General features: G+C 43.3%; 2 protein-coding genes across 3 annotated transcripts in view; one reads left to right on the forward strand and one right to left on the reverse strand.

Moving 5' to 3' along the window:
* tstd3 (thiosulfate sulfurtransferase like domain containing 3) overlaps positions 1-12,196 on the reverse strand; it is a 28,155-nt gene that overhangs the window by 6,817 nt on the left and 9,142 nt on the right. The window lies entirely within an intron of this gene.
* The window catches only part of usp45 (ubiquitin specific peptidase 45), a 42,791-nt gene that overhangs the window by 4,357 nt on the left and 26,238 nt on the right, over positions 1-12,196 (forward strand). For both annotated transcript variants that reach the window (XM_026183566.2, XM_026183568.2), the window contains exons 4-5: positions 6,075-6,175; positions 7,365-7,465. In XM_026183566.2, coding sequence (XP_026039351.1) covers positions 6,075-6,175; positions 7,365-7,465 — 202 coding nt within the window. The remainder of the gene's footprint in view (positions 1-6,074; positions 6,176-7,364; positions 7,466-12,196) is intronic.

Consider the following 12,196-nt stretch of genomic DNA (forward strand, 5'->3'; position numbering starts at 1 on the left):
GTAGTGTGAAGGTATTTCGGCTATTTCAAGTCTGACAAAAACAGAGTAGCGTGCACTGTAAATTGTGCCGAAAACAAGTCTGGAAATACAATAAACTGGTGCATGCGTCACACTGTGCGCCACGTTATTGTTTCGGTGAAATGAATTTCTACAATACTGTTACTGTTAATTCTACTCTCTGCAGTGTTTAAATGCTTACATATACACACAGTTACTGTCCGTCCACACATACGACTCGGTTCTGCTTCTATGCCCCAGCTTTGTTTACTTTTTCCCACCGAGGCTTCTAGACTTCTGATTGGCCAACATTTCGGCACGGTTAGGAATCTAGCGCCACCTGCTGCTTTGGCATGTTCATAGCAGCGTTTTCCTTCATTTCTGCCTTTATGTGTGGACGGGATTATTTTTTAAAACGAAAACGGAAAATCTCCGTTTTCAAAAATACCCGTGTACGTGTGGACGTAGCCTCAGTCTCTGACTGGAAGCGCTAATTCATCATTCGGCTTTTGTCAGACTAAAGTAACTGTTAAAACTGTTTGAAAAGCTCAGCTATACAACAAGGAGAGATTGAGAATTTCCTTTTAGTTCTCAGTTTATTTGATATTGCCAAAAGTTAGTCAGTTTTGTCTGTTCTTCTGTAAAACAAACTAAGATTTATTTTTAGAATTAATATTTTGTTTCTAAGTGGAATTGACAATTTAGTCTGTTTCGTTTGTTCTATTTTGAAACTTAAACGCTTTAGCGGCTGCCTTGTGTGTAGTTTGCAATATTTGCCTTTATTTATCTGAAAAAGTCTCATGTTCCTTAAGTACATCTACCCTGTTGAACTTATTATGGGAAATAAATATTTAAATAAAAACAAGCTGCTGATTATTTCACATTTTACTTGTGAGCAACGGCACATTTAAATCTTACAAATATAGTTATTTGGCTCATATCGTGATAGATATCGTTATCGCCTGAAATGAAAAAAACATATCGTGATATGAAAAAATCTCATATCGCCCAGCTCTAATTAAAGGCAGATTCCTGTCCAGTTAAGCTGAAGTTAACTACTATGATTGGACGCGACGTGATCGTAAAGAGCCAAAGAGTCTCAGGGCTTTGTGTTCGGGGTTATCGCTCTTCCCTCCTCATCGACCTTCCTCCTGCTTATACCAAGGATTGCATACCAGTAAACAGAGCCCATATCCCAACATGCGAGACAGCTAAAAGGTGGAATCATCTCTCCAAGGTCATAGAAGAGATTCCACCTCTACAGGACTGTGAGGTTGGTTTATTGATAGGCTATAACTGCGCACGAGAAATGGCACCAAGAGACGTCATAACGGGAGGAGACGATGAGCCTTATGCAATTCGTACCGACTTAGGATTGAGCATAGTTGGTGGTACGTCGACATGCCCCGACACCTCAAGTACGGCGGGACAGTGCTTCCGAGTTGCAGTCAGGGAGCTCCCACCAGTCACTCCGGCAGATGCCATTTGCATTCTAGAGTCTGACTTTAAGGATGCTAAGGAAGACGGCAAACCAGTGTCTCAGGAGGACATCCTGTTCCTGGACAAACTCAAGAACCACATCGAAAAGAACAGTCTAGGTCACTACGAGATGCCGTTGCCCTTTAAGGAGAGACCTACCTTACCTGACAACAAACAGCTTGCTGTCATACGTCTGAGCCATCTAAAGAGGAAGCTGTTAAAGGATGAAGGGTACAAAGAACAGTATATCAAGTTCATGGAGGAGGTCATAGAAAGGGGTGATGCAGAGGAAGTCCACGATGATGGGAAAGAGGGCGAAAAATGGTACATACCTCATCACGGTGTATTCCACGACAAGAAGCCAGGCAAACTGCGCGTGGTGTTCGACTGCTCTGCCAAGTACCAGGGAACCAGTTTGAATGATCATCTGCTCACTGGACCTGACCTGATGAACAATCTCAACGGTGTACTTCTTCGCTTCCGGTTGCACTCCACTGCATTGATGTGCGACATAGAGAAAATGTTTCACCAATTTCATGTGAAGAAGTCAGACCAGGATTACCTGCGCTTCCTTTGGTGGAAGAAAGGAGATCTCGGTGCACAGCCCCAAGAATACCGTATGAGGGTGCATATCTTTGGCGCAGCCTCATCGCCTGGCTGTGCGAACTACGGATTGAAGCATTTGGCTACAGAAAATAAGGACCGATACCCATTAGGCTCTCAGTTCATTCTGAGAAATTTCTATGTCGACGATGGAGTCACAAGTACAGACAGCTCAGAGAAGGCTATCAAGTTAGCAGAAGAAGCCAGAAAACTTTGTGCCCTGGGTGGTCTTAGGCTCCACAAGTTTGTGTCCAATGACAAAGCTGTCCTGGTAAGCATACCAGCAACTGAACGTGCATCAGACATTAAAGACCTCAACCTTGCCTTTGATAACTTACCTTCAGAGAGAGCGTTGGGTATCCAATGGCACGTCGAATCAGACTGCCTGAAGATCAGCACCAACCTTAAGGAACAGCCTGCAACACGTCGAGGCATATTGTCCATTGTTGCATCCCTGTACGATCCCTTGGGTCTCATAGCCCCCTTTTTGCTCATTGGAAAGGAAGTGCTGCAGCAGATGTGCTGCCATGGAACAGGTTGGGACGACCCTCTAACCAACGAACTTCGTCCACGGTGGGAGAAATGGAAAAACGACCTCAACAACTTGGAGAGGATAAATATACCCCGAAGTTATGCCCCGGCAGATTTCGGAAGGGTTATTAAACGTGAGTTACATCACTTCTCCGACGCAAGCACTACTGGCTATGGACAGTGTTCATATCTGAGGCTTAGCAATGAAGAAGGAGACATCCACTGTGCTTTAGTCATGGCCAAATCTCGTGTCGCCCCAACAAAGGTCACCACGATCCCAAGATTAGAGTTGACGGCTGCAGTCATCTCTGTGAAAACCAGCAATGTTTTGAAGGAAGAACTTGGATATGCGGACATTGAAGAGCATTTTTGGACCGATTCCAAGGTTGTACTAGGGTACATCAATAATGAGGCTCGACGTTTTCATACATTCGTAGCCAACCGTATCCAGAAGATACATCTCTACACGAATCAAAGGCAATGGAGATACGTCCCTACTGACCAGAATCCTGCGGATCGTGCTTCTAGAGGTTGTTTTGTCCATGAGCTAATATCATCGGACTGGTTTACCGGCCCTGCATTTCTATGGGAAAAGGGAGTTGACCTCTCAGAAGAGGTGGCTCCGGAACTGTCAGTCGGAGATCCAGAAGTTAAGGAAACACGGACTCTAAACACGGAAACTGTAGAACAAGATTCTCTTACTTATCGGCTGGCAAAGTTCTCATCCTGGACTCGTGCCATCTGTGCAGTGGCTCGCATTCTTCGAAGGATCAACAAGGATAAGTCAATCGGCCTCTCTACAGTGCAGGAAAGAGAAGAAGCCGAGCGCCTCATCATCAAAGATCTGCAGAGACAAACATATTCGGAGGAAGTGCGGCTACTGAAGAAAGGTTGTCAGCTGCCACCTCATAACAAGCTACATCACCTCAACCCCTTCTTGGACAACAATGGTGTGATTAAGGTGGGAGGTCGACTCCGTGATTCAAACCTTCCTCTCTCAGTTAAACACCCTACCATCATTCCAAAGGAACATCATGTTACAAGGATGATCATAGCATACTGTCATGAAGAAGTCAAACATCAAGGCAAGGGGATGACTCTCAGTGCAATTAGGACAAGAGGTTACTGGATACCAGGAATTGGCAGGACGGTTGCATCCTATCTTCGCCGATGTGTAGTTTGTCGGAAGCTTCGGAGACGGACTGAAGAACAGAAAATGGCCGATCTCCCTCCAGAGCGAGTAAATCCATCTCCACCCTTTACCTACTGTGGAATGGATTGCTTTGGACCCTTCTATAGCAAGCAAGGACGTAGTGTGCGAAAACGATATGGTCTCCTTTTCACCTGCTTCTCCTCCAGAGCCATCCATATTGAAATGCTGGAGGATCTATCTACAGACTCATTCATAATTGGACTGCGCTGCTTCATTGCTATACGTGGAGCCGTACGCCAGATCAAATCTGACCAAGGCAGTAACTTCCTAGGAGCCAAGAATGAACTGCAGGAAGCCCTCACGGAATTAGATGGTGATAAACTGACGAACTTCCTTTCTAAGAAGCAGTGTGACTTCATCCTAAATGCTCCTGGATCAAGTCATGTTGGTGGATTGTGGGAGCGTCAAATTAGAACAGTCAGGAGTGTTCTCAACGCGACCCTTGGACTCTCACCTGGAAACCTACCTGATGCTTCCCTCCGAGCATTCTTCTATGAAGCAATGACGATAGTTAATAGTCGTCCTCTCACTATTGAAAACCTACATGATCCCAACAGTCTTGAGCCACTGACACCAAACCACTTACTTACCCTGAAGTCTACCATGGCCCTTCCTCCCCCCGGCAAGTTCATAAGGGAAGATATGTATGCGAGAAAGAGATGGCGCCATGTACAATATTTGGCCGAGCAGTTCTGGAGCCGTTGGCAGAAAGAGTACTTAGCCAACATTGCCTTTAGACAACGCTGGCACACCCCAAAGAGAAACCTGCAGATTGGGGATATAGTCATAATGAAGGATGAAGACTTGCCCAGAAATGAATGGAGGTTGGGAAGAGTCGTAGAGACTACAATGGACAGAGATGGACTGGTTAGGAGAGTGAAGCTCTGTCTAGGTGACAGGAAACTTGGCAAAAATGGTGAACGTCTTACTAAGCGGTCAGTGCTCGAACGGCCAGTTCAAAAATTAGTCTTATTGTTGGAAGGTGACTAGTCCATTCCTTGCATACTATGCTTCTGTTGTTTGGTCATTATTTGTATTATGAAATCATTGTGTTCTTTCTTCCTATGTTTATGGAGTTATGTTTTTGAACACTAATGATTTGGTGGGAGTGTAAATGACCCAGATTATTTGATATTTTTCAAACAGTTAAATCCCTGAACGAATTATACCTTATAATATAGATTAAACTCTTATTTTGAAATTCGTAACGGGCAACTTCCGGGAAGGAAGATCGTACCGCAACTGCTTGCCGCAGAAAGGATTAAATGAGAAGGTTATCGTTTTCCATCCATCTTAAAATTAGCATCTAGCTGGAAGGCGAACAGCTCTTACGATGTGTCTATGGCAATTTGTGAATAAATGGGTTGGAATACCCCACCATGGTCCATCCGTAATGATCATTGAGTGCATCGTCTGAATAAAGTCCGGCTGGAATGCTACACAAGGTGCTGGAAACATTACTTGGAAACTTTAGTCGTTGTTGATTTGATAGTATCATACAGTTGCTGCTTGCATGTCCAAAATGCTAATTTTACATTCTGCCCTGCTCTGTTGCATCGAGATCTGGTAACTGTGGAGGCCATTTGAATACAATGAACTCATTGTCATGCTCAACAAACCAATTTTTTAAAAATTATTTATTTACTTTTATGTTGTTGTTCAATTTTGGTGAGCCCGTGTAAATTGTGGCTTCATTTTTCTGCAGACACAGTCTTCTGCTGCTGTAACGCAGCTGCTTCTAGGTTTGATGTGTTCTATGTTCAGAGATGCTCTTCTGCATTCCTCTGTTGTAACAAGTGGTTATTTGAGTTACTGTTGCCTTGGCTTTGTGGGGGAAATCATAGATCAGCAGTTTCTAAAATATTCAGCCCTTCTACCACCAACAGCCAAGCTATGCCCAAAGTCACTTATATCATCATTCTGATGCTCAGTTATTGCACCTCCCCTTGAGGTTGAAGGCATTTTTGAGACTTAAAATGTGGTTTTAGTTTCAGGGTTACAATTAGGTCATGGTTAGGTTTGGGCTTGGGGTTAGGCATTCAGGTTTGTTTGTTAGGGTACGTGGCTAGTGAAGAAAATGTCCATAATGAAGTGGTTAGGCCTGTTGGAACTTTCAAGAAAAGAGGAAGTCTAAACATGACCCTGAATAAAGATTTTCACCCTACTGTGCTCTTGAAGATTTGTTGCACCTTAAATGTTGTGAGCCCAGAGTGTATTTTATGGTTGCCAACAAAGATTTCTGTTTTTACAGGGCTGTAACCAGTCAGGGATCCAGCATGTTGTGAAGCATCAACAGGCTTTCCACCCAGAGTCACACTGCATCACCATCAGTTTGAGCACATGGAAGGCCTGGTGAGAAACCCAGGAAGTTAATTGTGAACTGTCATGAAAAGAAGCAAAGGCTGCACACAATGGTGCCCTGTTTGTCACCTTGCGATGGCATGTGTCAGAATGCTGCCAGCATGTGAGCTCAAATAGAAAACAACAGGCACCTGCAGTCTTTTTGATCCTGGCTACCACAATTCTAAGACCAGTTTGTTTATTTGTAAATTATTTTACATCATTTTAGGCTCATAAATAATAAAATAAAATTTGTTTTCCACCATTATAATTAGGAATGGGAATCGAGAACCAGCTCCCAGTAGTCCAATCCATTGGAACCATTAGTCTGCCTGCTTATCGATCCTGCTTATCAGATCTTGAGCTCTTGCTGCAATCAGCTGATTTCAGTTTGTGTGTCAGGGGAGGAAAAAAGTGTCACAGTTTACAGCATGGATATGGACATTACTTTTATTTTTATTGCATAAAAGAATGAGAGCACGATAATGAAGTGGAGACTGCTCCAAGACAGAAACAACTGCATTATATTGTTAACACAACTTTGGCTCTTTACAAGCACTTTCACCGACACTGTGCTAAGCTAGATGGGATGTTAAAGCTGAGTAAATGCTGACACCAGAACAGCACCGTGATAAAGTAAGCAGTTATTCGCGGTGAAGCCGCTGCTTAAATTCAACAGGTAACAGAGCCTGAGCGGTCTGGCTGCAGCCTCCGTGTCTACCTGTTCATGTTTCTACAGTAAAATCACTGTGACGATCAGTTTAAAGTCTCTTTTCTGGTTTTCATCTTTGATTTGTGTTCATACATCAATACTAAGAGAAAGATCACGTGTGTTCTTATTAGGATAGGGATTTGTGCTGGTGTGTGGGGCTGTAGCCTGTAGGTTTATGTAGTTAAATGGTAATTATGAGACGTTGCGTTTCAGATCATTTTACAGAGTAACATGAAAGTAACGTAATGAGTAGTTTTTAGTAGAAGTAATTAAGTAGAAGAACACTTTAAGAAAGGTGTTCTGTGTAATATATGTAATATATTTTTGAGTAATGACCCCAACACTGATTCATTTTTATCAATTCCCATCCCTAATCATGATTTCTAAACTGCTTTCCACTCTAGCCAAGCAATTCGGATGTTAAATACTGTCTTATTAGTTTCTAAAGTAAAATGAACCCGGTCTTATTAACCTCTCTCTTTGTGACAGGTGTTTCGAATGCAGTGAAGAGCTCTCGACTCATTGCAACAAGAAGGCCTTGGCTCAGAGCCTGGACTTTTTACAAAAGCACTCTGTCAAGGCAACATCAGGTAAGGTGTTTTCTGGCCATCCACTGTTGTCAAATTAAGCCTCAGTTATACAAAACGTACATGCTTACTGCAGTTTCAGCAGGGCCAAATGACAGTGTAGCTCAAGATTTATCATTCCTTTAAACTGGTGATCCTTTCTTTAGTTGAATACATCTCATGTTACATAATTTGCTTAATATTCTGGTCAGTCTAGGTTTTGTGTCTATGAGTAGAAGGCAAAAGCACAATAACAGTATATGAGCCAGTTAGCGGCTGCGTTGTGGCCAGATCCACAAATAAGACGGGCTCCTATCAGAAAAGTTATTCTTCTAAGTGAAGGGCTGACATTCCAGCAGTCGGCTGCAGTACACCTGCTCCCCCTGGTGGCAATGGTCATGTGAAGTTTGACCTACTGTTCTTCATGCAGAGACACCCCACACTATTCAAATGGGTGAAATGGTTGTCTGATTTTTTGTTTTGTTTTGTTTTGCTTTTCTATGCTGCTAAGTGCTTGAAGAATATTCTTTCTACCCTTCTGTCGGTCTAAAATTGAATTAGAGCAGCAAACTTGTCATTAAAAGCAATAAAACTTACTAGAAATACTAAGAACTAGATGTAGAATAGAGTTGGATTTTAGTTGCAGCATTTTCAGCATTACTTACTACCTTCAGACTTGTCCTTTTCCCTCACTTAGACCACCTGAGCCCCCCATCCCACACTGAGTCAGTCATCCATATAGACATCAACTCCCATTCTCAATACTTACATGTACCTACACCTTCAGCTCAGTGTGCATCTCTTGCTTTGTGCTGGCGTGCTGAAAGACCTCCTAGCAGACTGTAGTTGATCAGGGTGGTGGGCATCATCACTTTCAGTCTCTCAGGCCGTCTCTGCATCGCCCGCTGCATGCTGCCCAGTTGCCAGTGGCCAGAGGCCAGCCACTGAGGCCCAGGCAAGCTGGTCCCCAATCTAAGCCATGGCTGTGGAAGTTGCAAGATTGATTCTGCAGCTATCTCTCCCCTCACTCCCTCCCTTGCCCCCACCTTGCATATTGCATGACTGCACATATTTGTGGAATTAAGCGCTTGAGCGCTGCTTCCCCGGCTGGGTTCCCTGAAGAACAAGCGCAGCTGCGCAGGGTTCAGCCCTGTGATCTGTCGTTCTTTGTCTTTCCATCGCTATCCGTTTCTGTCCCTAGCTTCCTCTGTTAAGTTGCTGTATGTCTCACCACCTCTGGGCCTGTGTGCTGCACTAGTGGGAGCCAGGGTCCTCAACAAGTCTGAGCAACTGGATCCTAACAGCTGGAGCGCGTTAACTCTCAGTGGACATGCACACACATTCACAGATACACATAACGCCGAATGTTAAAAATAACTTTCAAGTCAAGCAGATACCCTATTTTCTTCCAGCTCATACTATACACTTGGCCTCTACAAAGAGCTTTAAGTTTCAGTAATACACTTAACTGAATTCTCACTGGCACAAAGTGTTCTTTGCAGCACAGAGTACAAGCTCTTCCTGGCACAATAAATCTGAATATCTTTTCTCCTCTAAGTACATTACATACCTGAAAAATTCAGATTCTTTGAAGTGTTTTAAAAGTGTCTACATAGTGTGTGTTACACACAGACTCTAAAAGAAATGTACAGAGAATTCATAAGTTAGACATGTGGTGGGTTGACAAATTTACATAGGTATACACTTTTGATTTTGTGTTGTTCATTTTTAAAGACTATAGGTGAGCAGTGTTGCGTGTTTTGTTTTATATACCTATGTCTGTGGAATAGCCTTTTTTTGTACACAGTGCCAGGCCACAGTCCGTTGTTGGTGGGGATTGATCTGCCGAGCTGGACTGTAGCTACCAACAGCTCTGCTTCTTTGAATTATGTGTCACCTTTTTGTCACCTTTCTTGCCACCTGATTGTTCCACACCGGTCGGCCAAATGGGTATAGAAGCGGACAGCCATTGTTGCAGCAAAATAGATGGTCGTTGCTTGTTGAGGAGCTTGTGAAATTGCATTTCAGTGGAGGCCAGGGTTTCTCAAGAAGCTGCTGTTGTACTCTGTTTTTTTTTTCTTTCTCTTTCCTATAGTCCCTAAGCACAAAAGAGCCCAGCAAGGATTTTTTTCCAAATCTATAATAATTTTGTACAACAACAGCTTCAGGAAGAAAGAAAGTCGATTAACTGTGGTCTCTCACCATCAAGGCCTTCAGCTCAAGTGCCAGAGTCCCGGGTAAAAAAGCGACTTGACCTCAGGGGGGCTAGAATGCAGCATGTAAGACAGCTGGGGAGTCTTTGTGGAGCAAATTAAAATGTTTGTTGTGAATCGAGTCATTCTTTGCATTATAATTGTAAGAAAATCTGAGTGTTAATATACAGTATCACTGGACTGCATGTGTGTATTAATGTATTCAAGCAATTTTATTTAAATACCTTTCAAAATGATTCAGGGTTGCTTTACAATTTTTTTTCTTTTTTTTAACATAGCCAAATCATCATAAACATCCTTGTATTAAACATTAATTTTAACATTAATTAAAGCCCACCCTGTGCACATGAACTTGCACCAGTAAAGCCTTATCCACATATAATGTGCTTCATTGGTTGTGTCATTGCTGTGTGGTTGACAGCTTGCTATAGTCGACATTCCTAAGTTTTGGATGTGAAGGTAACCTTGTTGCATGTTTCCAGAAACATTCTAAATGGAGGACTTTGACCTGATGTCAGATTGCGATATCCTTCCCTCTCATAGGTTGTTGCTTCAGTCACTCTCCTCTAAAAGCGCCAGACCAGTTCACACAGTTTTAGTTGATATCCAGCCACGTTGCCCTGTGTGTACGCCCAACATTTTCTGCATTCCCAATAGGAGGCATGCAGTAAAGAACTGTACAGACTGCAGCATCACTACTACTGACCTGAATACAGTGCACAGTCGTGTCAGACAAATGTAGCTGCACAACTTATATATGTGCTCTGCCTTTGTTTCTTTTCCTATTGTAAGAAGTTTCATGTTCTCATATCTGCTGACACAGACACGGACCCCTAGGTAAGAGTCAGCACATCAAAGCTGCATTAAGTGGCTGACTCTGAATGTTGCTGGATCAGAAATAACATGGATTTATCTCTCATTTCCCTTTTATAATTTTTTTTCTCCAATTCTCAAAGGCCAAAACAGTTTTGTTTGCAAAAAGTTTATTGCTGTGTGGTGTTGGTCACACTCACATTAAATCCTTTTCTAAATAGGTTGCTGTCATGGTGGGAAATTTATCACATGTTTATATGAGGAATATTTACATATTGTTTGCACCAGGGCTGTTTGTCTCTGTTGTACTCAGAATTGCACTTCTAGCCTCCAGTTTTGAGACCGTGGCTTAAATCAGAGATATTCTGTAGTTGGATTACGGCACTTTTATTCACCTGATTTCCTCACCCTGGTTGTTAATTTTGTAAGCCATAATTCTTAGTTTACTGTCAGTTTAGCTTTGCCGAGTCAGTAGCCAGTAAGAGGCTTGTCCCCTGGTGGTGCTTTCATGGAGGTAATCAAGAGTGCTTCTGTCTTTATTCCCACCACCGCACATGAAAGTAGGCCAGATAGTGGGTAGTAAAATCTGTGTGCTTAAATGTGTGTGTGTCTGTAAGTAACATGGCACTGGGTTCTCTTGGCCTCAGATGGCAAGGAAACGGGCTTTTCATGCCCTGCAGTCACAACAAATTAGCAAATTAATAAGACATTTGGTGTTGCCTGGCCTTCCTCTTGACTGGCTGCTCTGCATGAAGTGAGCCGGCCTTGGCCCTCTGCACTGCTGCACTGTAAGTGAACGTGGATGACGCCCACTGGCCTTTGCATTTGACAGTCTCCCAGCCCAACTGTGAACTGCATTAAGAAGGCAGAGTAAAGGCCTTTTGAAAATAGACTTTTGCAGACTCCTGTGCTTTGTCTTGATGATATCAGTATAAATTTACATTAAGTTTCTCTTAGATATAAAAAAAAGTCTTTGTGGTGCGCTGCTGCTAAAAATAAAGTTGAAAATATTAATTTTTAACAAAACTGGTTATGTTTTGTTTTGTGAGCTTGAATTTTAGTCTGATGTTAGCCTTGCTTCAGCTTGATAATGTCGAACATGTAAGGCAGTTTGTTGTTTTTTTTCTCTTTCTCTTTTGCAAGTACTTTTAGTAATATTCCCTGCCAAAGTAAGCATGTTTCTTTGTATTTCCGTTGTGTGAAAAAGAGCAGGGAGTACAGGAGGTGTTGGTGTATATGCATGCATGTGGGTGAGCTCGAGCACCACGATGCTTTCCTCTGCCCTGGGGAAAGGCTCCACAGTGTCACTGCTGCCCATACTCGGTGGCTGAGCAAGGAGAGCCAGGTGGTGGTGCCGAGTGCAGCACAGTCAAGCGTGGATGCAGCTCATGCTGACATTTGCCTGCGCTGACTGCTGCGGGGAGAGGAAAAATCTGCTTTTCCATATGCTTGTGCTCGTCGCAACCCTTCCCTCCACGCTCTACTCCCCCACACTGCCCTCTTCTGCCCATCACTCCCCCACACCCTCCTCCGCCTCCAGTCTCAGCCAGATGGCTCCCTGAACATTGTTTACCTTGGGTGACGGTCCCAGATGCAGTGTGTGTCCATCGGCATCCCCATTCCATCCATTTCATTCCCTCATTCCTCTGCTTCTCTCTTAGCTCAAGTGCAGGTCTCGGCTCTCGCACTCAAGTTGCACTTTGTTGATTTTTGTGTCTCTCAAATACCA

This window comes from Astatotilapia calliptera, chromosome 11, assembly GCF_964374335.1.
Source record: "Astatotilapia calliptera chromosome 11, fAstCal68.1, whole genome shotgun sequence".
Lineage (NCBI taxonomy): Eukaryota > Metazoa > Chordata > Actinopteri > Cichliformes > Cichlidae > Astatotilapia > Astatotilapia calliptera.